The sequence below is a fragment of the Littorina saxatilis genome, linkage group LG9 (genome assembly GCF_037325665.1).
Source record: "Littorina saxatilis isolate snail1 linkage group LG9, US_GU_Lsax_2.0, whole genome shotgun sequence".
Taxonomy (NCBI): Eukaryota; Metazoa; Mollusca; class Gastropoda; order Littorinimorpha; family Littorinidae; genus Littorina; species Littorina saxatilis.
The window spans coordinates 42047379-42073009 of NC_090253.1; the positions used below are offsets into that span (position 1 = coordinate 42047379).

The 25631-nt window shown below is 46.2% G+C and overlaps 1 protein-coding gene and 1 non-coding gene across 3 annotated transcripts in view; one reads left to right on the forward strand and one right to left on the reverse strand.

Annotated features, from left to right (window-relative positions):
• The window catches only part of LOC138976134 (E3 ubiquitin-protein ligase Bre1-like), a 39094-nt gene extending 15557 nt beyond the window's left edge, over positions 1-23537 (forward strand). For both annotated transcript variants that reach the window (XM_070348957.1, XM_070348958.1), the window contains 6 exons: positions 566-748; positions 2066-2194; positions 10620-10792; positions 19140-19317; positions 19550-19651; positions 20481-23537. In XM_070348957.1, coding sequence (XP_070205058.1) covers positions 566-748; positions 2066-2194; positions 10620-10792; positions 19140-19317; positions 19550-19651; positions 20481-20657 — 942 coding nt within the window. In that variant the 3' untranslated portion in view covers positions 20658-23537. The remainder of the gene's footprint in view (positions 1-565; positions 749-2065; positions 2195-10619; positions 10793-19139; positions 19318-19549; positions 19652-20480) is intronic.
• Positions 9338-9456, reverse strand: LOC138977587 (5S ribosomal RNA). Its single transcript, XR_011459385.1, has one exon. It is a non-coding gene; the product is annotated as a 5S ribosomal RNA (ribosomal RNA).
• Positions 23538-25631: the final 2094 nt, after the last annotated feature.

Here is a 25631-nt window from a genome sequence, read left to right on the forward strand (position 1 = left end):
CAACTGGATACAAATCCAGCGCACTACCGACTGAGCTACATCCCCGCCCCCTGAATGTCAATGATAGTGATAGCAGTGTTTTCCAGTTGAGCTTAAATATACTAAAAAAAGAGCTCAAAAACAAAAGAGGTTAAGTTTATTGAACATTTTACTTTCGAGGCGACACTGTTACAATGTGTGTGTTTGAGTGATTGTTCTGTAAAAACCAGTCTTGATCTAAGGACTTTGGCAGTTCAGGAATAAAAGTTGGTTCTTGTGTATGAATGTGTATGTAAGTGTTAGAGTGCCTTGGAGAATGATGAACATATGAGCTTGCGGTGATCACCCTTTTTGAGGGTGAAAGTCGCTTGTTCATTTCAATGCTTGTTATTCTCTCAGGTGCCAGGAGAATGGTTCCGGATAACTCTCGCTTACTCCATTACATTATGTTGTATGCATTTAGAGCGCTTACTTCCCTTTGGTAAGTAGATTTTAATTACAGACAAACCAAAACATTTACAGTCCGACTGTTTCGGTTTTCTGTAGAAAAGCTAACGATAATGGTAATGCTTGACCTTTCCCCCAGCTGATGACGGCGGAGAAGAAGGCTCGTCAGGAGATGGAAGACATACGCCAGCAGCTGAAGAAGATGCAGGAGACAGAACGCAGGGATCGTCGCAAGCTGGCTGAAGACGAGGCCCTTCGAAAGATCAAGAAGATGGAGGAGACTATCGCTGAACTGCAGAAAAGTCTTGCTTCTCAAAAACAGGTCAGTTTGGGTGTCGCAAGCTTTGAACAAAATTAGAAAGTTAATACATATATGTAAGTACACATTGTTTACGGAAGAAAACAGATAGTTGACAGGGGTGGTAGTACTGCAGGTAGTGCTTTTCAAAACGGGTGTTTCAGATGCAGGTGTAATCTTTTCAAATGTGTTTTACACAGCTGTGCAGCAATAAACAAGTCGCGTAAGGCGAAAATACAATATTTAGTCAAGTAGCTGTCGAACTCACAGAATGAAACTGAACGCAATGCCATTTTTCAGCAAGACCGTATACTCGTAGCATCGTCAGTCCACCGCTCATGGCAAAGGCAGTGAAATTGACAAGAAGAGCGGGGTAGTAGTTGCGCTAAGAAGGATAGCACGCGTTTCTGTACCTCTCTTTGTTTTAACTTTCTGAGCGTGTTTTTAATCCAAACATATCATATCTATATGTTTTTGGAATCAGGAACCGACAAGGAATAAGATGAAAGTGTTTTTAAATTGATTTCAACAATTTAATTTTGATAATAATTTTTATATATTTAATTTTCAGAGCTTGTTTTTAATCCGAATATAACATATTTATATGTTTTTGGAATCAGCAAATGATGGAGAATAAGATAAACGTAAATTGGGATCGTTTTATAAATTTTTATTTTTTTTTACAATTTTCTGATTTTTAATGACCAAAGTCATTAATTAATTTTTAAGCCACCAAGCTGAAATGCAATACCGAAGTCCGGGCTTTGTCGAAGATTACTTGACCAAAATTTCAACCAATTTGGTTGAAAAATGAGGGCGTGACAGTGCCGCCTCAACTTTCACGAAAAGCCGGATATGACGTCATCAAAGACATTTATCAAAAAAATGAAAAAAACGTATGGGGATTTCATACCCAGGAACTCTCATGTCAAATTTCATAAAGATCGGTCCAGTAGTTTAGTCTGAATCGCTCTACACACACACACACACACACAGACACACAGACACACAGACACACGCACATACACCACGACCCTCGTTTCGATTCCCCCTCGATGTTAAAATATTTAGTCAAAACTTGACTAAATATAAAAACATGGACATGTCTAAATCCTTTGCATAGAATTTGAAAACCAAATAATTGCAATGCATCAAGGATAGTATGCAGGAACGCTGAGGAGGTCACACTTCTGATTTGTAGTGGTCTGGTATGATCTGATCTCATTTGGTTTGGTTTGATCTCTTATGCTTATTTCTATCCTGTGACCACCAGCCACTCTTAACAGCATAGAGCAAAAATCATCAATGTGACATAACTGACCATTCCTTTTTCTTCAACAGAGGGAAGAGGCCTTGCTGAACGACCTTGAAGTGACCGGTCAGGCCTTTGAGGATATGCAGGAACAGAACCTGCGACTGTTGCAACAGCTCCGTGAGAAAGACGACGCCAACTTCAAACTTATGTCGGAGGTGAGGATTGCCATCAGATTTTGTGCGTACTTTTGTGAATATGGTTCAAGAGGATAGAAGCTTTGCATGAGGCTAAATGATAACATACCTTGTTGTTTACTGTCATGCCCGAAATCGTCTGGTGTTATAAGAGAAAATATGAACGAGTTGCGGAAAAGGAAATTTATTCAGCTATCGCTCACTCGGCCTCAAGCCGATCATAACAGGTAAATGATTTCGCATGAACTGCATATTTGATTCAGACACTACACTCTGAACATTGTCTTGACGTTTTAGTCTTGTTGGTGCTCTTCTAGTATATATATCTTTTTAACGCCCAACTTCCGAAAGATGTTCCAAATGAACTCAATGAAGAGATAACGTATACAAAGTGTATAATGGTGACGGTGAAAGACTCATCTGGCAGATGACGCTGAGTAGCTGTCTTGATGTTCTTGAAGCGGAACAACCACTGGACGAACTGCTGCGGCGGTGATCTGGATCAGTGTTGAGGCATTTCACAAATGACTTGCACAAGATTGTCGCATAATGGAAGTCTTACAAGCTGGCTCCACAAACCAGTTCTTCGGAGATGAGTCGGGACACTCACAGATGTGGCTCAAGCTCCATCTCAAAGCTAACCTACAACAGATCAAAGCGTAACACTTGTTACAATATCACACGTCTAAACTCTACGTCAAATTGTTCATCCTGCACAAGGAAAAATGGGTTTGGGTCTGGATGGAGGACCAGAATAATTCACTGACAAACAACGTGAAATATGATTATGATGATTCGCTCGTTCCTTACCCAGTTACCACCGATGCTAATCTATAATCTACCATCTTGCAAACATACACTTACTTCTCGTAGTTAGCGCACGGCTAGGAAACATTTCTGAGTCTCAAAGTAACGACTTTCCTCTTGGGTAAAATGATCCAGTGACGCGTTTTGTTACATTCTGTGACGTCAACTTTTCTATGACGTAAATGGAACAGCACAGAATAAAAGTCGGATCACTCTCAGGAGTCGGGTCGTGATTTATACCATCACATTTACATATGAGCAATGTTTGTAACCATTGCTGAAATTGCATACAATTTGGGGAGAGATGCACAAAAAAACCTGGACATTTGACATTATGGTCTTATAGAATAAATCTCAGAACTCTCGATTTGGTGGTGGTTTTTTTTGCCCTTGTTTATGGGGTTTTTCTTCTTTTTTTCTAGCAGATGAACATCTAAGTATAAAATAATTATTAAAAATGTAAGGCTTCTTTTTAAGCCTACTGTCTATATGATACTTACCGAGACAGTACTATTCTTGCACATTATCTATTATAGGCCGAAAAAATTGGACAAAACGCTGAGTGGGTACAATTATCTCCCATAACCATGCGCCACCGTGGATCCCAAGCACTGTCCGAGTGCTTCCCCCTTACAGGATGTAGGTGGCGCGTCCTCTTTCTTTATGAGCTGCAGACCCTCAAAAAGCCCATAACATATCAAGAGGGGAGGCGGGAGGGAAACTCTAATAGTACTGTCTCGGTAAGTATCATATAGACAGTAGGCTTAAAAAGAAGCCTTACAGTCAATATAACACTTACCTCGACAGTACTATTCTTGCACAGAATACCAGAGTGGTGTGAGGGTGATATGTAGAGTATTAAACTCCTTAATCAAAATCACTTAAATCCAAGGATTAAGATACCCAGGCAATTTTCGAACAGTACTACCGTAAAAGAAAATATACCCAAGAAACATACCTTAGACTGACGTGACCATGCTAGCAACCACTGCTGTGTGGTGAACTCAATGTCAAAGTCCAGGCCACTCAAAGCTTGAATACCACTGAGTCTACGGCAAGTGGCTAAAGCGATGAGGAACAATTAGTCTTAAAAATCAGCAACTTGATACTGATGCCTGCCAGGGGTTCAAACTCATTGCTACGCAGGAGTTTGAGGACCAGAAAGACATCCCCCTTGGGAAATGAAACCAGAGGTTTAGACACCGCTGCATTGCTAATACCCGAAAGGACATTAGCGATGAGGGAGGACCTGATCAAGTGTTCAGTTCTGCGACCAGTAGCGGCCGCAATCGTGGAAGCGATGGCAGATCTGTATCCAAGAAGAGTCTTAGAAGAAAGACTCTTCTTTTGATACACTTCCACCAGGAAGTTGGCCAAGTCCTGTGTTGAGGGATAAAGCGGCTTTATCCCCTTGGACAAGGCGAAGGTGGCCCAAGCTCTCCAGCGTAAGTCGTAGAGCTGATTAGTTGATCGCCTCTTAGCGTTCAAGGAAAACTCTACTGAACTCTTGTGCAATCCTAGTGCAAGCAGTTTGGAGCGCACAAGAGCCATGCGGTCAAGCACAGACTCTCTGGACGTGGATGAGGGAGGCATGATCGAGGCTGGAGCAGACCTCCCCCGTCCAGATCCAGAGGTAGAGGGTCTACGTGGGTGAGACCGCGAAGATCTGGAAACCACGGAGCTGTTGGCCAGTAAGGCGCGACCAAAATCAGTCTTGGTCGTTCCTGCAGATATTTTGCCAGCACCCTCGGAATCAGAGATGTCGGGGGATAGGCGTAAGCATCGAGGAGCCTCCACAAGAGAGTGAATGCGTCCAAGTGGAACGCATTCATGTCTCGAAAGGGGCTGACGTACCTGGGAAGCCGAGCGCTGAATCGAGTTACGAACAGATCGATCAGAGGACGGTCCCACCTTGCCCACAGACGCTGTAGAACGTTGTGAGCGATGGTCCATTCTGTGGAGAGAACCTGATCGCCCCGACTGAGAATGTCGGCCAGGGCGTTCAGTTTCCCCGGAACGAACTGGACTGACATCCGGACCTGATTGGTCTGGCACCAGAGCAGAATCTCCTCCGCCAACAGGGAGAGGGACCGAGAATTGGTGCCCCCCTGGTGGCGAAGGTAAGCTAAGCATGTGGTGTTGTTGTCCCCGTTGAAAATCAGAGGGGCCAAGGACAGGCCGAATGGGAGGGCCCGAAACTCGAACACCGTGCCCTCCCAAACGAACCAGAGCAGATGTCGGTACCCCAGGGCCACCAGGATGTGGAGACATGGCCCAATCGTTTGGCCGGATGGCCAACCGGACCGACGAAGGGGTTTCCATCTTGAACTTGCACCTGTGAAGGTACAAGTTCAAGGTGGAGAGGTCCAACACCGGCCTGAACCGGCCGTCCTTTTTGGGGACGGTGAACAGGCGGGAGCAGAACCCCAGAGAAGGCTGAGAAAGGGGGTAGACCGCCTTCTTCTCGACCAACGAGTTCACCTCGTCCTGAAGAGCCTGCCATCTGGCAGGCTCTCGAGGAGGGGGGAACGTCCAAGGTAGAGCGGACAATGGAGGTTGTGACGACAGCGGTAGAGAAAACCCCGACCACACCACCCTCAAGAAAAACTGGTTGGAGACCAGTCTGCCCCACATGCCGCGGGCCCGAAAAAAGGAAACCGCCGGACGAAAGAGGGGCAACTTGAGGGGGCGTCAACGTAGGGCCGGGACTCACTGAAAATTCTGCTGGCGGGCAGGCGCAGGCTTGCGACCACCCCCCCTGGTGGTGCTGCTTCCCCTTACCTGTCTGAGCACCCTTCGTCTTGCTTGGGAACGCAACAGGCGCCTAAGAGGAGGAAGAAGGAGGCAGTGAAACTGGCTTCTTCTTCTTCTTCTGAGGCTGGGAGCTGGAGGTGACTGTAGCACTTCTCTTACTCCCCGCCGCCGTCGCCGAAGCAGCGAGGCCAACCATCAGAGAATCAGTGTTCCTCTGGCGTGTGGACTCCACCACAGAACGAACAGTGTCCGGATGAAAGAGGGAAGAAGGCTGAGGAAACGTGTTCCTCAGACTCTTCCTCATATCCGGAGGCACTATAGAAGTAGGCAGAAAATGATCACGGAACAGGGCCAATAAAGTGGACCCGTGTTCCAATGGCCAATTCTGCCGCAGACGTCACGCACGATCGCACGGCATGCAAAGCCCGATCCACTCGAACCGTGTCAAGGACCCGAGTGGAATCGGACTCTGCCCGATTGGGAGGGTCCAACAGTGTGGACAGCGTGCTCATCCATGTCAAGGCCTGTGATTGGGCCTCGACTGTGGAAGAAACGGTGGCCTCAAGATTGTGGAACGAAGCAGAGCTCAGTTCCACCTTCTTGACCGAAGGCACCTCCCCAACGAACACATCACCGTCAGTCCCACCCTAAACACTCGAAGTCTGGAAAGGGAGAGTTCGAGAGTCAAAGGGAAAAGGGAGGGACGAAACAGATTGGACACGAGGAAACAGTGGAGGTGCGCCTCCCGAAGGAAAGCATGGCACTGAACCCGCGTCCTCCCGAGGAACATAGGTCGCGTTTGCACGTGAATCTGTACTCCTCAGGCGATGTGCTGCCGCTTCCACCGTGGCACTTAGACTAGGGTGGAACGCGAATTGCCGGCGGCCGGATCGTTCATAAAACGAGCCGCCGGCAGACGCGGCGTGAGCCTCCCGCGCCCGGGCCGAAGCGGACTCAAAGGACGAGAGGGCGTCTCAGGGAAGGACGTCCTGAAACTGTTCAAACGTCCTTCTAGCTGTGCGAGGACGAGCCTCCTGCCTCTCGTCCTCAGACCCCGGGTCCACGTCCTGTGTGTCAACACTAGACGACAGACGCTTAAGAGAGGCATCCGTGACGTCAAGACGCCGCGTGATGTCTGTCATGTACTGTTGGAAAGTACGAAGCATAGCTTCGGAAGTTCCATCAGAAACCGGCAAGGGTAGAGGTTCAGTGTTAACCTCAGGGCGACCCTGATCCTCCTCCCTATCGTCCTCCGACTCACTCTCCTCTTCACTTCCCGACAACTCCTCAAAAGCAGGAGTGTAGGGAGCTTGAGGGGGAAGAGCCGAAAGCGATGAAGCAGGCTGTGAAGAAACGCCCACAGAAGCAAGAGGCCGCGAAGACCCCTGCCCCAAAGACGAAACGTCTCCAGCAGCCGAAGGGGGAGAAAAACAACAACCCTGCGACTGTTGGGTCAGCCCAGCCAACGAACCCCCGCCATTTATAGACTGAACAGGAACCCATGGGGTCTGATCAGAAAAGAAATGGTCCGGTCCGGTCGGGGGTGCCGATCCGGTCCGGTAGGGTGGTCCGGTCCGGTGCCGTACCATCCGGAGGTCCCGTTCAGCACCGAACCATCGTACCCACAGAAGTGTTCGGGTGGTTAGGTCCGGACGTGGACATACCGTACCATCCGGACCCGTAGGTCCGGTGGTCCGGTTCGGTGCCAGACCATCCAGACCAACAGAGGTGGTCGGGTGGTCCCGCACCGGACCATCCGGACCCGTAGGTCCGGACCCGTAGGTCCGGTACCATCCGGAGGTCCTGTTCGGCACCGAACCATCCGTACGCACAGAAGTGTTCGGGTGGTTCGGTCCGGGCGTGGACGTACGTACCGTACCATCCGGACCCGTAGGTCCGGTTCGGTGCCAGACCATCCGGACCAACAGAGGTGGTCGGGTGGTCCGGACCGGTCCGGTAGGGTGGTCCGGTGTTCCGGTCCGGTCCCGTACCATCCGGAGGTCCCGTTCGGTACCGAACCATCCGTACCCACAGAAGTGTTCGGGTGGCTCGGTCCGGACGTGGACACACCGTACCATCCGGACCCGTAAGTCCGGTATGGTCCGGTTCGGTGCCAGACCATCCGGACCAACAGAGGTGGTCGGGTGGTCCGGTCCGGACCGGACCACCGGTCCAGCACCGGACCATCCGGACCCGTAGGTCCGGTCCGGTCCCGCACCATCCGGAGGTCCCGTTCGGCACCGAACCACCCGTACCCACAGAAGTGTTCGGGTGGCTCGGTCCGGACGTGGACATACCGTACCATCCGGACCCGTAGGTCCGGTTCGGTGCCAGACCATCCGGACCAACAGAGGTGGTCGGGTGGTCCGGACCGATCCGGTAGGGTGGTCCGGTGTTCCGGTCCTGTCCCATACCATCCGGAGGTCCCGTACGGCACCGAACCATCCGTACCCACTGAAGTGTTCGGTCCGGACGTGGACCTACCGTACCATCCGGACCCGTAGGTCCGGTGGTCCGGTATGGTCCGGTTCGGTGACAGACCATCCGGACCAACAGAGGTGGTCGGGTGGTCCGGTACCGGACCATCCGAACCCGTAGATTCGGTCCGGTCCCGCACCATCCGGAGGTCCCGTTCGGTACCGAACCATCCGTACCCACAGAAGTGTTCGGGTGGCTCGGTCCGGACGTGGACATACCGTACCATCCGGACCCGTAGGTCCGGCATGGTCCGGTTCGGTGCCAGACCACCCGGACCAACAGAGGTGGTCGAGTGGTCCGGTCCCGACCGGACCACTGGTCCGGTACCGTACCCTCCGGACCCGTAGGTCCGGTGTGTTCCGGTTCGGTGCCAGACCACCCAGACCAACAGAGGTGGTCGGGTGGTCCGGTCCCGACCGAAACACTGGTCCCGTACCGTACCATCCGGACCCGTAGGTCCGGGGGGTCCGGCAAGGGCCAGAGGTACTGTCCCGCACCGGACCCTAAGGTCCGGTACGGTCCCGTACCATGGGTCCCGTCCGGACCAAACCCGGAGGTCAAGTCCAGTCGGGACCCGTGGGTCCGGTTCGATCCCGACCCGTAAGCCTGGAACGTTCCGGACCCTTGGTCCGGACCATCCGTCACCCGAACACCAGACGCTAAGGAATGGCGTGGGGTCAAGACGGTCCGGTCGGAGGTGTCGGTCTGAGCAACAGAAACAATGTTCCCGTCGCCCTGACCATTCGACAGAAGTACCACGTTCTGTCGAACACCTCCACGTCCAGTAACTAGTCGGCCGGAGCGTTTCAAGAGGGACAGCCACCAGTCACACGGACGTCAGAGGGAACCGTAGTAGCAGTGGTCGTAGGCACGAAGCCTGAAACCCCTGCCCCCACAGGACCGCCCTGAACGGGGTCAATTCGCATCCCAACCCCAGCGGGGAGGGAATTCAGAGACCCCGTCATCTCCTCCGATCTCCCCCCCCAGGAGGCCGAAACTACTGTCAAAACAGCAGCAGACGACCCAGCGAGGGAGTTCAGAGGAGGACCCGTGTCCCTCCTGGCTTCCACAGCGGTGGAAACCGAGGAGGGCACAGGAGAGGCACCGGAAAAAGAAAGATTTTAATGCCAACTGCACCCGGTGTTCCCAGGCGGTCACCCATCCAAGTACTAACCGGGCCCGACGTTGCTTAACTTCGGTGGTCGGACGAGAACCGGTGTTTTCAACGTGGTATGGCCGTTGGCTGTCAAAACCTGAGTCTCTCCAGTAGCCCCTAGATCGGATTCACCAACCCCCAAAGAGGGTTGGGAATCGACCTGCCCCCGGATTCGAGCCAGGGGGGAGAAGGAAACCTTCCCCCCAGGCTTGAAACCGGGAGGAGCTGAAGCCTGAGACTGAGGGCCGGACAACGGCGTCGAAGGGGGGGAAGCCTGTTCCACTGAAGGAGAAGGAGAAAGAAGCTTTTTCTTTCCCCTCGAACTTCCCCGAACCTTCGACGGCGCAGCCCCGCCCGAAGTCCCAGGCTCAAGCCCAGCCTGTTTGAGCAAGCTCGCATTGAGCTTGCTCAAACAGGCTTTCTCCGCCCTCCCTCGCCGCAAACGCAAAGCGTTTGGGGAGGGAGAGTCGGAGCGCCGAAAGATCCCCTTCTCCGTGCGTAAAACATGACGCTGGGCGCCCGGAGAAGGGTTGCCCCCGGCAGACTCTGGTTCCGTAGAACCAGAGCCCAAAACAGGACGAGACATCCTACCTCGCCCTGTACGTACCCTTAAAGACCGAGAATTAACAAAATTCAAAGAAAATTTAGGTCAATACTCAAGTGAATGCGGCGAAACGAGAAGCAGACGACCGGTCACCACGAAGTAGGACGGGAGGCACGCCGAGTCCGCCACACAAAAACGGAGGCACAAGTTGAAGGAAACACAACGTAGCCTCAAGCCAGAAGTGGAATAACACACAATAATCCAACAGGTGATAGTCCACACAGAAAAGGAGCCTCTTAGTCCAAAATAATCCGGGAGCGTAGCAGAAACACAGCCGGTCTGACACGCGCGAAAAAAGAAAGAGGACGCGCCACCTACATCCTGTAAGGGGGAAGCACTCGGACAGTGCTTGGGATCCACGGTGGCGCATGGTTATGGGAGATAATTGTACCCACTCAGCGTTTTGTCCAATTTTTTCGGCCTATAATAGATAATGTGCAAGAATAGTACTGTCGAGGTAAGTGTTATATTGACTGGTAGTATTTCTATGGTTCTTCACATATCATGCATTCTTTTGCCAAGAAGTGTTCAGGAGTTGAGCAGAAAGGATATTTGGTACTTCAACTGTTTCCACAACAATCTCACCCCCACATTTCCCAGCCTGATCAATAGAAGTCATTACACTGTGGTGTGTGTTGCATGTGCAGCGCATCAAGTCCAACCAGATCCAGAAGCTGCTGAAAGAGGAGAAGGACGTGCTGGATGAACAGGGCACACAGCTCCAGGCTCAGGTGGAGGCCCAGAACTTGGTGGTACGCTCCCTGGAGGACAAGGAGAGAATCATGCAGACCTCTCTGCTCACCATAGAGAAAGAGTCCAGGTATGTGGAAGAGAAAAGTTGGGTGCAATAGCTCAGGTTCAAGTGCTAGTCTTTCGGATGAGACGAAAAACCGAGTCCCTTCGTGTACACTACATTGGGGTGTGCACGTTAAAGATCCCACGATTGACAAAAGGGTCTTTCCTGGCAAAATTGTATAGGCATAGATAAAAATGTCCACCAAAATACCCGTGTGACTTGGAATAATAGGCCGTGAAAAGTAGGATATGCGCCGAAATGGCTGCGATCTGCTGGCCGATGTGAATGCGTGATGTATTGTGTAAAATAAATCCATCTCACACGGCATAAATAAATCCCTGCGCCTTGAATATGTGCGCGATATAAATTGCATAAAATAAAAAAATTAAAATAAATGCCTGCGCTTAGAACTGTACCCACGGAATACGCGCGATATAAGCCTCATATTGATTGATTGAGTGGTAGTAGCTCTACCTTTCAAGTCTAGGTGGGTGTCTGGTCACTGTGTTCCATTTCAGGCACTGTGAGCTGCAGACTGGCTCCAGCTAAAAATAACTGGCAACAACCACTCCCCTCCCGCCTATCTACCCTTTCCTCCCCCATTTCCCTCCAACACCTCCCACCCACAGTGGCGCCTGAAATTGGGCCAGACCACTCTTCTTTGTCTGCAGCGAGCGTGCGTGGCCCGCTCTCTGTAAGCTGTGTTGATAAGAATGCCGCCGAGCAGAGAGATAGCAGTGGTTCAGTGCGCCCTCCCTGCCTTTTGGAACTGATGTTTTTAGTGTTTTGCCTGGCATCTCTCAATAGTTGTATTTATTGCAATGCATGCCACAATTCACAAGACAGAAGAAAGGATAACATTAATGAGTGCATGCTGCATTTAATGAAACACCTTGAAACAACGCAGTAAACAAAACATCCTAAATGTGCCACAATAAAAGAACACAAAATAATGAAAGATAAAGACAAAGGTAATCCCCAAGTACATAATACATATATACAACACTTTACGAAATATATACAAACAGTAGAGTATATACAGTCGTATATTTACATACATATTATGCCAAGGACTACTAGTAGAAGTCATTGATGGTGCGCATGTAAAATTTGTTTTGCGTTTGTATAAGTATATAATTCAAAATAGTGTAGATAATGTCAGTAACATATAAGAAAGAAAAAAGATCTTACGGTAGTTCATGTTCATGTTACAGTGTTAGCTGCATGTGAATAAAACAAAAAAGCTTACCTCACGGCCCTCCTATACAAGTCTCACAAACTTGTATATATAATATACCACAGGAGAAAAAAAAACGTAGCTCGCGCGCGCTCACCCAAATCCGCGCGAAGTGCCACATGATATTATACCCCGACAACACATAGGCGGATAATACATGTATGTCAATAGTATGAAACAAAACATGCCACAATTTTCAAGACAGAAGAAAGGGTAAATGAGAGAATTAGAAAAAGTGTTTGCTCCTCAAGTATATAATTATGCCACTCTTTACACTCTGAAAAACATGTGCATGTTGCATTTAAAGAAACAGGAACGGCACAGTATGTAAGACGGCAGAAGACAACACAGTAAACAAAACATCCTAAATGTGCCACAAAAAAAGAACACTAATTAATGTCGTATTTAAAAACATATTATAGGCATGCGTATGGTGCGCATGTGAAATTTGTTTTGCGTTTATATAATTCAAAATAGTGCAATTAATGCCTGTAATATAAAAGAAAGAAAAAACGGTCTTTCAATACATGTTCATGCAAATTGTTAGCTGCATGTGAAGAAAACAAAAAGCCTACCTGATGTCTCCTCCTACATGAGTAATCCAATAGCAGCACACAAGTCGATTTGAAAGTTTTTCAACACAGTTTTTCACTCGTATTGTTCTCACAAACTTGTATATATACCACAGGAAAGAAAACTCGTCGATCCGACGACAATTTAACGTTTGTTTCATTATCGCAAACAAAACAGAACAGACAAAACGAAACAAAACAACACAGCCGAACAGTTGGGGTTGTTATTTCTCTGAGATGCTGAAGAAAAAAAAGATGACGTGCATTGTAATGGAATAGAGTGGGTGTAATTTCAAACTAAACGGTTCAAATGTGAGTGTAAACACACTCTTTACGCGGGATCACATTCCCTCACACGCATATGAACACACACACACACACACACACACACACACACACACACACACACACACACACACACACACACACACACACACACACACACACACACACACTATGTACATTTTTAGAAAGAAAAACAAAACAAAAACACAATGTACATTGTTAGAAGAAGAAAAAAAAACAATATGTACAATTTTAGAAGAAAAACAAACAACAAAAAACAATGTTTTAGAGCTGTTATTGTGTCAATATGCTAAAGGCCTCAATGACTTTTTATCATTCTTGTTTAGGATTTTGTTTTTGGCGGGGTGTCAAGCAGCATCGGTGAGGTCTTAATTTGTTGCTCTTTCATTAACTGGCAAAGTTGCTGTCCCTTGTTTTTCATGCCCCAAACTCTCCTTTTCAAATTGTTGACGTCAGAATGTATTTTTTCGCCGCCCTGTTCACCCATCAAACCAAGCCCCATCCCCCACCTGTCCATAAACTCTACACAATGTGCTTCAAGTATGTGCTGCTTTGGGATGACATTAACGTTGTCAAGGCACACGTTACCTCTGTAGAACTCCATGTATTCAGAAATAGCTACTTGGATGCCAGGAAGGTCATCTTTCCCAACTGGTTTTGTGTGTGACACAAGCCTGTGCACACTGGAGTAAAGACTGTTCAAACGGGTGTGTTTGTCTTTGATTTGACCTGCAAGGGTGTGCACGCCATAATCATCTGTCAGGATAAATGCCCTTCTTTCTACGCTGTCTGCTACGGCAGTAATCACTTCATCTTTAATGTATTTGTTGCAGTGATTCCCATTGAAGCTACCACCAAAAAAGGCCTGAGGTGTTATGCTATGCTTATTCAAAATCTCAGTAACCCCTGCAACTGTTGGTCCTTCAGATCTGTCGAAGACTGGAAACGTTTTCAGATTAAGTTTCCCTTTTTCTCGGAGATTATACATTTTTCTGACACACCTTCTGAATGCTTCGGTAGTGTTGTCAATCACCACCAAACGCTCTTCACTCAGTTTTATTTTAGAAAGGGCATCTGCTATTTGCTTGTCAAGCTGGTGACACTCATTTGCAAGAAGATCGTGGTGTTTGTTCACAACACCAAGGAGCAAATGAAGGTAAGGCGGCGCTACATGACTCACTTTGACGTCCCATATTGGAGCACGAATGACGTTGTAGTGGTCTTTGGCATGTTTTTTGTCACTGCCAGATTCTTGGTACCCTATGAGGTCTTCTTTCATGTTTCTTAACGTTCTTTTGGGGGCTTTTTCTCTTGGACTCCATTGCATTTGCGTTTTGGAAGTCTTGCACCAAAGACATGGATAACTACTCTGGGCTCCTGACAGTCCATACATTTTTGACTGGAAATCATAATCCCCAAACATAAACACTCGCAGCCTTTTTCCTTTCCACATCATGCCGTTGACAGCACTAACTCCCTCTTTAATAGTGCTGCCTAAAATCTTTTCAAGGTTTTCAGCAGAATCTTTGGCTTCAGTCATCACAACCAACTTTGAGTTCGCATTTGGATTGTGGAGATTTGCTACTTCAAGAACAACTTTAAAACTCCCCCCTCCATGGTCACCCCCGATTTTAACCCAAATTTCATTTTCTGGCAAGGTGTTGTTATGCCATGTTAGCATGTTCTTCTTGTCGTACTGGTCTAACAGATCAGTTACAAACTTGGGCCAGCTGACAATAGAAGACACGGGAATGCCCCTAACTTCCTCTTTCTTTGTCGCTTTGTTGATGCATGAGAGACGTAATGTGTAAACTTCTATTTTCCCACAAAGCACTCCCTCCTGAAATTCCCTCTCCTTTTTCTCACACTCCATTTTTATTGACTCACATGCGAAGCAAAAGTGAGTCTATGTACTCACCCGAGTCGTCCGTCCGTCCGTCCGTCCGTCCGTCCGTCCGTCCGTCCGTCCGGACGTCCGTCCGTCCGTCCGGAAAACTTTAACGTTGGCTATTTCTTGGACACTATTCAGTCTATCAGTACCAAATTTGGCAAGATGGTGTATGATGACAAGGCCCCAAAAAACATACATAGCATCTTGACCTTGCTTCAAGGTCAAGGTCGCAGGGGCTATAAATGTTGCCTAAAAAACAGCTATTTTTCACATTTTTCACATTTTCTCTGAAGTTTTTGAGATTCAATACCTCACCTATATATGATATATAGGGCAAAGTAAGCCCCATCTTTTGATACCAGTTTGGTTTACCTTGCTTCAAGGTCAAGGTCACAGGAGCTCTTCAAAGTTGGATTGTATACATATTTTGAAGTGACCTTGACCCTGAACTATGGAAGATAACTGTTTCAAACTTAAAAATTATGTGGGGCACATGTTATGCTTTCATCATGAGACACATTTGGTCACATATGATCAAGGTCAAGGTCACTTTGACCCTTATGAAATGTGACCAAAATAAGGTAGTGAACCACTAAAAGTGACCATATCTCATGGTAGAAAGAGCCAATAAGCACCATTGTACTTCCTATGTCTTGAATTAACAGCTTTGTGTTGCATGACCTTGGATGACCTTGACCTTGGGTCAAGGTCACATGTATTTTGGTAGGAAAAATGTGTAAAGCATGTGAGTCGTATGGGCTTTGCCCTTCTTGTTCCCATTGCCTTGTTTAATTTTCGCAACTGCCTTTGTTTTGCCCAGCTAAGTGACAGTTTTGCTCTAATTTGAGCTGCTGATTTTGAAGAGACGCGTGCCTGTCCCAACCCAGCTGTTTTCAGAATGTCATCCCTTTTGCGCTTTGTTGTGTGCTTGAGTTCAGTGCTTTGTTGTTTTATTATGTCAGCTTCCGTGGAACCGGAAATTTCTTTTCTCAAGTTGGCAATTTCCTTTGCTCTTCTCTTCCTCATTGGAGTAGAAACTAGCGCTGATGACTTTTTCGCTCTCACAATTTTCTTTAGGACAAGTGGCTGTGCTTTTGTCTTACATATCAACGTCTTCTTGTCATCTGACTGTGCCAGTTTCACCCTAACTAAGCCAGTTAAATACTCTTCCTCTTTTTTTGTCAAAGGTGCTTGCAACTGTTCTATTGGGCGGAGTTGGGTTTGTGGTTTGTTTTTTGACAAAACAGTGTTAGTATCTGTTGCTTTCTGTGACTGAGATACAGACTTTGCTACAGGTGTGTTATCGTTTGATTCTGCTGGGGCTTGGGTTTGAAATGATGTTGAAGCAGCTGACACGACGACTGTGTCATTGTTAGTACTTACATCACTCTGACTCTGAGTCGTACCCTTGCGAGATGTCAGCAGGTCGAACAGACGTTTTTTGACCACACGGCTTGCGGTTTTTGTTTCAGGTGTTGAAGAACACTGTGGCTGAAAGGTTTCAACAATAGAAGTGCTTGTACAGGCATCAGTACTGTCAACACATGAGCTTTTTCTTTGCGGGCTAGCAGCTTTTTCACTGGCTTTTCTTGGTTTCTTACGACTACCAGCCATTTGTTCGGCAAACGTTCTACACACACTACAGTCAGCTACTTCCACTTTGGAGTTGTATTGTGTCCACAACACCTTTGTTTTTTCAAGGTTATTATTCATTGCTTTTGACACACCTTGAGTTGGAATGTTAGTTTTTTTTAGTTGGCTGAGACGAGCAGAGCATGATGTACATATTGTACTTGAGAAAGTGGTGCCATTGGCTTCTTCAGAAACGTGAATACCGTGAAACTGAAACAACACTGATGCGTAGCTTTTGCAATGCCTAATGGTATGATTTTTGTCCTTCGCTGTCTTTGATCTTCTGCCACACGTTCTGCACATAGCATTTAGCCTAAATATGTGGAGATCTTCCGTATGTTGCACTGCCGCCATTCTTAACTGAGACACCTTAAATCAATAAATAGAGTGACTACAAATTAAAAGAAAATGACACAAATAAACAAGCAAAACCATGTACACACATACAGACAGGCAAGAACATAAGCACAACTACAGTCACAACATTAATTTAAGAATAAACACGTCACATGCTTAAGAACAAAAAAGAAGGGGGAAAACACAAAACAAAACAAACAAGATGAAATGCACGACAGTCAACAGAGCTGCATATAATAGCGTACTGTAGCGAGTGCCTGTTCCGAGAACCTGCGCGTGGGTTAATTCACACAACTTACCCCACAAAAGTGCTTCAGAAATCATACACAAACACCTGTAACCTAACTTGTTTTCACTCTATCACACAGTTAAGACTAAGTACTTACTGATGGCAAAATAAAAACACAGTCGGTTGGGCTGTTATCAGTATTCAGTGTGATTATAAACTGATATACAACGCGCAAATTCTGTTTCTTTTAACAGGAACAAAGAACAAGAGCTGAGTGCCAGTGATATTAGTATTACCACAAAATCAAACAAAACGAGTCGAATGAATAAACTCCAGTTTGCACCAACACAATGCCTGTATATTCAAGTAACAAAATACACAAGATGAACATAATCCCAGGTGTAAGTCACTGAAACGATCCCTTTTTCACACCAAGAATCACGTATTTTTTTCAAACTGGCGCCATCGCACACAAGCTCCATAGAGCCTTTGTGTGCTAGAGACAGCGCGCGAAAGGGAATCAAGGTCACTGGCCGCGCCGCAGCACGCTATAAGTAAGCCAACGAGCTCTAAGCGAGTTCAGCTGAAAGTGCAAATCTCGCACCAAATAGAACAGTGTCTGGTAAGTAATGGGTGGAGTCTGACCTACCTGGTCAACATGTGTACAGACTTGCTGGTGCCTGAGCCGCCTTTGTCTGTATATGCAAGCAGATCATCAAATACACACGCTAAAGATCCTAGAATTAGACGGTACAAAGCACACTGAACAAAGAGATGATAAGCATGCTTCAGTGAAGCAAACCGGTCAGCTCGCAGCAGAAATTGTTCTTGATATCTCAGGTGTCCTCTCATGAGAGGGCCTCATGTTATAGCAGACCTGGGAACCCATACGATTTCGCCGTATTTTGTACGCATGATTGTCTAGAATACTATCAGTACGGTCAGTGGGAAAAGAATACGAGAAAAATTCCTAGACTACTTTTCTTCACAAGCACATCCCGAAGCCGATTCAGTACTTTGACACATGATGACAGTTTTTGTCAGAAAACATTGAAAGAATCATTTGTTTTAAATGTATTGGTAAACTTAATAAACGATGAACCATGTTTAAATCATGGATGTTCAAATGCTGTGTGGAGTACTGTGTGGAGTACGCTCATTTTTCTGATAATACACCAAGTTTGTTTGAGAATACTCCAAGTGCAAACAGGTGTTCCCAGGTCTGTTGTAGGTCTAGATACACAGTTGAACCCGTCTACGATGACCCTCAAAGGGACCGTCCAAAAGTTGTTGTTTAAGACAGGCGGTCGCTATGGGAAGGTGAATTATGAAGGAGAATTCTAATCAGGGATTTTCCCGCAGTGGGGCACTGCGGTTATGAAATTAAAGGTCCCTCCTGTTTTTGGAACCGCAGGAGCTTTCTAGTTTGCTGTTAGGTAGATTTTTGGTTCCTCCTTCCTGTCATGCTCTCTTTTTCTTCATGAATTCTTTTCTTTTTTCTGCCTTCTTGCTCATTCACCTGTATTTTTTCCAAAAATCTCTTCTCTTGCCGCTTGTCTCGCGATTCATGTATAGTTTAATCTGTTAGTGTTGTGATGTAAGTCCAGCAGTAGATAGGTTAAGCCTATTTTAACATACTGGAAACTGGTAATCTTGCAGTAGGTATTAATTTAGTTTTACTAAAGCCTGCTGGGACACAAGTAATGGGTTAGTGCATTTGTAAACAGGAATCGCTTGACAAGTGGCCCCCTTCATCCCCCCCCTTCCTCGTCCTGATATGGCTCTGCGTAGTCGGCTGGACGTTAAGCAACAAATAAACAAACAAATAATCAGGGATTTTTTGGGTGGTGGTCATAAAGAACAGGTGGCTGTTATCGAGAGATGGGCGCCAGAGAAGGTTTGACTGTATGACATAGGTTACGGTATGTAGCCGTTGTTATTCTGTCAACCACTTAGCTTCAGCTTGATGTTCTAATCTATTCTGTGTGCAGTTTATTACAGTCTGCAGCGGTTGCTATTCTGTCAACCACTAAGCTTCAGAGCGATGTTTGAATCTATTGTGTTTGCAGTTTATTACAGTCTGCAGCTGTTGTTGTTCTGTCAACCACTAAGCTTCAGCTTGATGTTCTAATCTATTGTGTGTGCAGTTTAACGCAGCAAGCCCTGGAGCTGCACAAACGTAAAGCGGTGGAGAGTTCACAGACAGCGGCTGACCTCAAGCTCCATCTAGACAAGTACCAGGCCCAGCTGAAAGAGGCTCAGATCGCTGTGGCCGAGAAAACCAGCGCCCTGGACCAAGAAGTGTTCAAGTATAAGCGGATGCAGGTAAAGTGGAAGGGAAGGAGTGCATGGGACAGGGAGGGTTTGAATAAAGAGAGTGTCTCACCTGATTCTTAATTTGTAAAAGCGTCAGGCGCAAGAACAACAGGGACACTTGGACGAATAAAGAGTGCTGATAGTTATGCTGGTTAATGGTGAATCTTTGTTATTTACTGGTGATGATGATACCTTAACATTTGTGATGAAAGTTAACCGTCTTTGTTTCGTGTGTCTCCAGGAAGAGGTAGCCAAGCTTCAACGCAAGTTAGAGCGCAGTCAGAAGATAGAACAGGCCGGGGCAGCCGACGAGGTGCTGCTGGAAGAAATTAAGGAGTACAAGGTACACTTTGCGTTGTGTCTTAACACTCTACTTAAGGATGATTGCCTCATCAATTTGCTTGACTCTAATAAATGTGTCTCTCTTTGGAAGTTATATGCATAGATTTGATCCTGGAGAAAAAAGTCATCTTAGACAGAAGTCATTTTGCAAACTTCCTGTCTTTAAAGGCGGTCCTTAGCTGAACCCAAAGTCGACATCAGAAAAACTTTGCGAAGTCTTTTTACCGAAAACTCAGTGCTAAAGCTTTGTGTGGCCAGCTTCGCGAAGTATACTCTGTGAAGTCGACTTGGCCCAGTTAAGGACAGGCTTTAGGGCAGCTTAACAAGGACACTTCTGTTTGTAAATGTTAATAAATGGTCATCGCCACCCTTGTAGACAAAACCGGCACGGTTGGCCTAGTGGTAAGGCGTCCGCCCCGTGATCGGGAGGTCGAACCTCGGCCGGGTCATACCTAAGACTTTAAAATTGGCAATCTAGTGACTGCTCCGCCTGGCGTCTGGCATTATGGGGTTAGTGCTAGGACTGGTTGGTCCGGTGTCAGAATAATGTGACTGGGTGAGACATGAAGCCTGTGCTGCGACTTCTGTCTTGTGTGTGGCGCACGTTATATGTCAAAGCAGCACCGCCCTGATATGGCCCTTCGTGGTCGGCTGGGCGTTAAGCAAACAAACAAACAAAAAACCCTTGTAGACAAAAAAATCCCTCACATTAATTAACATTAACTGTTAAATCCTGAATGCAAGATGTCAATGGCTGTGATGATCCTGGTTATGATTTTCTTGCTTGCTGTCTGTGTCCGAGACTAAGTGACTCTTCTCTCTGTTTTTAGGAGCAACTGACATGTCCTTCGTGCAAGGTCAACCGCAAGGACGCAGTCCTCGTCAAATGTTTCCACGTCTTCTGCCTGGAGTGTTTACGCACACGCTATGAAACCAGGCAACGCAAGTGTCCCAAGTGCAATGCCGGCTTTGGTGCTAACGATTTCCACAGACTCTATCTATCCTGAACAAATAGAATAGACTATTTAAAAGTGGAAAACAAGAACCTGATCTGCAATGGAAGTGTCTGGTTTGGCAAGGGTAAGTAGGAAGCGTTCGCTTCAGAAAAGATTGAGGTGTGAATTTTGCGGAGCATTTGCTTCAGAAAAGATTCAGGTGTGGATTTTGCGGAATTGCTGCCGACTGAAAAAGGAGGTGGTGTGCTATAACAAGCAAAAAGACAAGTCGGAAACACTCAACATATGTGTGTCTTCGTTGGAAAGGAAAGAGGACAGAATTCTGCACCAGCTGCCAGGGTCGAGGTGCACGAGAAAGTTACCAACCGGTCGGGAGCCAACCGCGATGTTCGATTGGTTGAAATTGAGATTTGTTGTGATTTCAACGAATCAGACCCCTCGGATTGGTCTCTCCGGGTTTTTTTTTTCTTTTTTTTTTTCTCGTCCTTACACCTGTTCCTTGTCCCGTTGTGCTCTCACACCGCCCCGTCCCTGCACTCACTGCTCCAACCACCTCTGAATTTTGTTCCGCTGCCAGACTTGTCGATTTTACAGACGCTCCAGGTCTCTCCCGTTAGGGACGCACCCACTTTTGGTTCGTGCCCCTCGGCCATGCTTTCTTGCGCAGAATACTATTTCAGTGAAGTAATGAGTTGGTGCTAGAGGAAAGTGTCTTGTCTTTGTCATCAGGGTTGTTTTGGACTGCATGAAGATTTTGTGTAGGTTACTGAAAATGTGTAAGATGACAAACATGGGATCTGATGTTGAATTGTACAGAGGAATGTTTGCTTTGTGGTCATTGGCCTGTGGAACAAATGTGTGAGAGTGGAAAGTGAGAGAGAATGTATCTTTGGTGTGAGAGAGAGATAGAGAGAGAGAGAGCGTGAAGCTGTGTGTGAGTGTTAGGAGGAGAAAGTTTGCTGTGCGCAGAAAAATATGCGGTTGGGTCTGTAAGGGTGCGAGACAAGCAGATGGTTACTGTAGAAAGAATGTGCATGTTAACTATGTGTTCTTTTTTACTTAGTTTACATTTCTCTAGTTGTATTTCAAACCTTTTGTATTATTGTAATGTTGTGTTTCTCTTCAACAATAGTAAAATGACATTATTTATGACTGCTTTGTTCCGTGTCTGTTCATTGCCTTGCATCTGACAAGAGTGCTGTTTCTTCTTTTTCTCTTCTTTTTTTTTTAAACAGTATTTTGTCTAACTCTAAGGATTCACAATGTCACATATCTTCTGCAGGCCAAGAAGACAGGCAGAAATATCACAACACAGTCACCTCCTAATATATGAGATTATTGACAGCATAGATGAAACTCCCCAACAGGATCTACTGATTTGAACTCTAATTTCTGGATAGATCTGAATTTTTTAAAACACAAAATAGAAGAAATAGCACGGTAAACTGAACACAATGTCCCTGTTTCAGATTTGGGACATCTGATTTTTAAGCAAGAGTTTGCTGATTTAAAAGTTGTCAGGTTTGATTTCTGGGCATGTGAAACTGTAAGAGAGGGAAATGTAAGACGGAGGTAGGTTCATGCATTGGATTGGTTGAAAAAGAAGAAGAAGGTTGAGAAACCAAGGTCTTGTAAGAGAAGAAATCCAAGATTGTACTCTAATGCTAAACAACATTTTTTTCTTCAGAAAAGAACAGTTTGAATTGATACTGTTATATGATAGACTCTTTCCTGGTGTTTGTGGCTGTAAATACTAAATATCTTGCCTTTGTCAGTATGTTTGTTGGCTTGTTTGTCTATCTGTTTGTGAAGAGTTGGTCAGTGTTTATGTGGAATGCACAAATTCTTATGAAGTAACAAGTTTTGAATGTGTTGTTGATTATTAGTGTGTTGTTTGCGCTGTATCTGATGTTGCTACCCTATGGTCTCACATGTTTTGAATTGATTGAGGAAAACGGAGAAAAGTATATTTTTGAGTGGTGAAGATGTTCTGTATTGCAGGCAAGAGTGTTTATTGAAGAGAGTTCATTTTAAAATAGGACCAGGGGCGGGGATGTAGCTCAGTCGGTAGCGCGCTGGATTTGTATCCAGTTTGCCGCTGTCAGCGTGAGTTCGTCCCCACGTTCGGCGAGAGATTTATTTCTCAGAGTCAACTTTGTGTGCAGACTCTCCTCGGTGTCCGAACACCCCCCGTGTGTACACGCAAGCACAAGACCAAGTGCGCACGAAAAAGATCCTGTAATCCATGTCAGAGTTCGGTGGGTTATAGAAACACGAAAATACCCAGCATGCTTCCTCCGAAAGCGGCGTATGGCTGCCTAAATGGCGGGGTAAAAACGGTCATACACGTAAAATTCCACACATGCAAAACACGAGTGTACATGGGAGTTTCAGCCCACGAACGCAGAAGAAGAAGAAGAAGAAGAAGAAGAAAAATAGGACCATTCTCTTCATCATTACATTCATTATATTTTGTCACCCTTGCAATTGTGTTCAGTACCATTGTTACATATCTCTCGTTCTTTCCTTACCATCCTGAAGAAGGCAGTGCCCCCCGCGGGTTAGGGGGAGTCCCATATTGGTTGGGACGAGAAAGAATTTACCCGATGCTCCCCAGCATGTCGTAAGAGGCGCCCCTGAAAGTCGAGAGTCGTAACCTCGAAGGGTCACGTGACGAGTTGGCGGTCCAGGCTATTTGGTCTATGTTTAAACGTACCTAATCCTGGTTACTGGTGTGTTTTCTTTTTATTTCATTGTTACATATGTCTACTGAAACAAAAACGAAGAGGGCATTGTTATAATGTTTAGTATTGGGAGGAATAAAAAGACACTAAGTTCTATCACAACTCAAAGAAGTCAATTAAAGTGTGTTGTAACTTATAACTGTTACTCAAAAATGCTTCCTAAAATTGGAATAAATAAATATATGTGCTTGTCCTATTGCAACATAGTGCTTTCATTCTTTCTGTGGAATGAATAAATGTATGGACCAAGCAAACTTCATGTACTTTGTGATTGTGTGTGTGTGTCAGGCATGGGAATTGTCCGCCGAAAGGCAAATTTCTGCCGAATTTTTTTTATTGTACCTTCAAAGAAAAAAATGAGGGAGGCAAAAATGGTTCTAAAAACTGAATTAAATGGCAAACTTGGAGCTAAGATGACACCAAATTGCACCATTTGGGTTCTTTGGAGAAAAAAAATTCCGGGCGGGCATGCCCCCGGACACCCCCCCCCCCCCCCCCCCCCCCCTTTGTTATTACTTAACAAATTTTCAGCCTTTTTTACAATTTTCAATTCCCATGCCTGGTGTGTGGGTGTGTGTGTGTATGTGTGAGACAGTTAATTTGTGTTTGTCACACTGATGCAGAGTTTGCCTGGAAAATGTCTGTGTGTTTGTGTGTGTGCTGCAGACTCTGTCTACCAAGGCAGGTTAGGAGTAAGGAGAACCTTGCACGGATTTCTCAATATGTGGGGATTGGGGTGGGGGCAGAGATGTGTTAAATGGTTAACTTTTGGTAAAATCTCAAATACACTGTACGAGATGAAATCGGCAACCAGTCCTACATGCAGGTTGATGTTTTGTTTGGCAGATTTTTCTGACAATTTATTGGGGGGGGTTCCAAAAGTATATTGTGAAGATATGGGTGTGAAGGCGCTTTGCGCCGAGCCGACGGCGCTTTGCGCCGAGCCGATGGCGCAAGGCGCTGAGCCGACGGCGCAAAGCGCCTAGCTTGCTAGGGGGGTCCGGGGGCATGCCCCCCCGGAAAATTTTGAAAAAAAGGATGCAAAATGGTGCAATCTGGTGCATTCTGAGGATGATCATTACCAGTTTCAGGCAGCAGATTTTGTCACTGATTAATACCCCAAAAATTGAAACTAGGGGGGGGGGGAGGTCCGGAAACCCCAGAACCCCCCCCCTCGTCCGCCCCTGCAATGTGCCTGTGACGTGTGTGTGTGTGTTTGTGTGTGTGTGTTTTTCTCCACGATTGGTTTACATGTATGTGCACACTACACAACATTCACACACACACTGTCAAAGAAACAGAGATAGGCCTATTACGAGTATGACAGCAAAAGGGCGGGATGGTTTATGAAAGGGAGAAGAAGCGGCAGGGTGGCGGGATGGAGTGAGTGTTGTAATGATCCATTATTCACCTGTCAATGGCTGCACCTGTTGTCCGGTGTGGTTATTGAGTGTCGTGTTATGTGCGTCACACAGGTAGGGTGTCTTCAGTCAGCACGTCACACCCGTCTCTTCATCTGTCACTGTCACTTTAAGGCATGGCCTAGATCTAATACAAAGCATTCACATGCACTTTGTCAGTCTGTATGTTCGCCGGTCGGTTCTTAATCTGTTTGTCTCAATTCTGTGGACCTGCCTGTCCGTCTGTCTGTGTTCGCATGCGTTGTCTTTCTATATGGTTGCTTTTTAAAATTCTGTTTTCTCTGTCTGACTGTCTGTCTATTTGTCTCCCTGTCTGTCTGTCTGTCCGTCGTCTGCGTGTCTTAGTCTGTCCGTCAATATACATGTCTGTCTGTCTGTCTGTCTTGTCTGTCTGTTTGTCCGTCGTCTGCGTGTCATAGTCTGTCCGTCAATATACCTGTCTGTCTGTCTCCCTGCCTGACTGTCTGTCCGTCCGTCCGTCTGTCCGACGTCTGCGTGTCATAGTCTGTCCGTCAATATACGTGACCTGTCTGTCTGTCTGTCTGCCGTCTGTCTTGTCTGTCTGTCGGTCTGTCTTGTCTGTCTATATTTTAGTGACATTTTCTCTGCTACCCACCTTATTCCCCATTCTTTAAAGGTAACTTGTGAAGCACAAAGACTGCGTTTCTTGACTTTCGTCTTGTATTCGACTGAGTTTGAATGGTCCAACCTTTGGTGCCTAATCAGACAACTTTATCAATCACTGATTGCGACTAAAACTGCCAACAACAAAAAAACAAAAACAAATAGAAGAAATAAATAAAAGGAAATTCGAGCTTCTTTTTCTTGCACATGTTAAACTGGTGCCTCCCCCCCCCCCC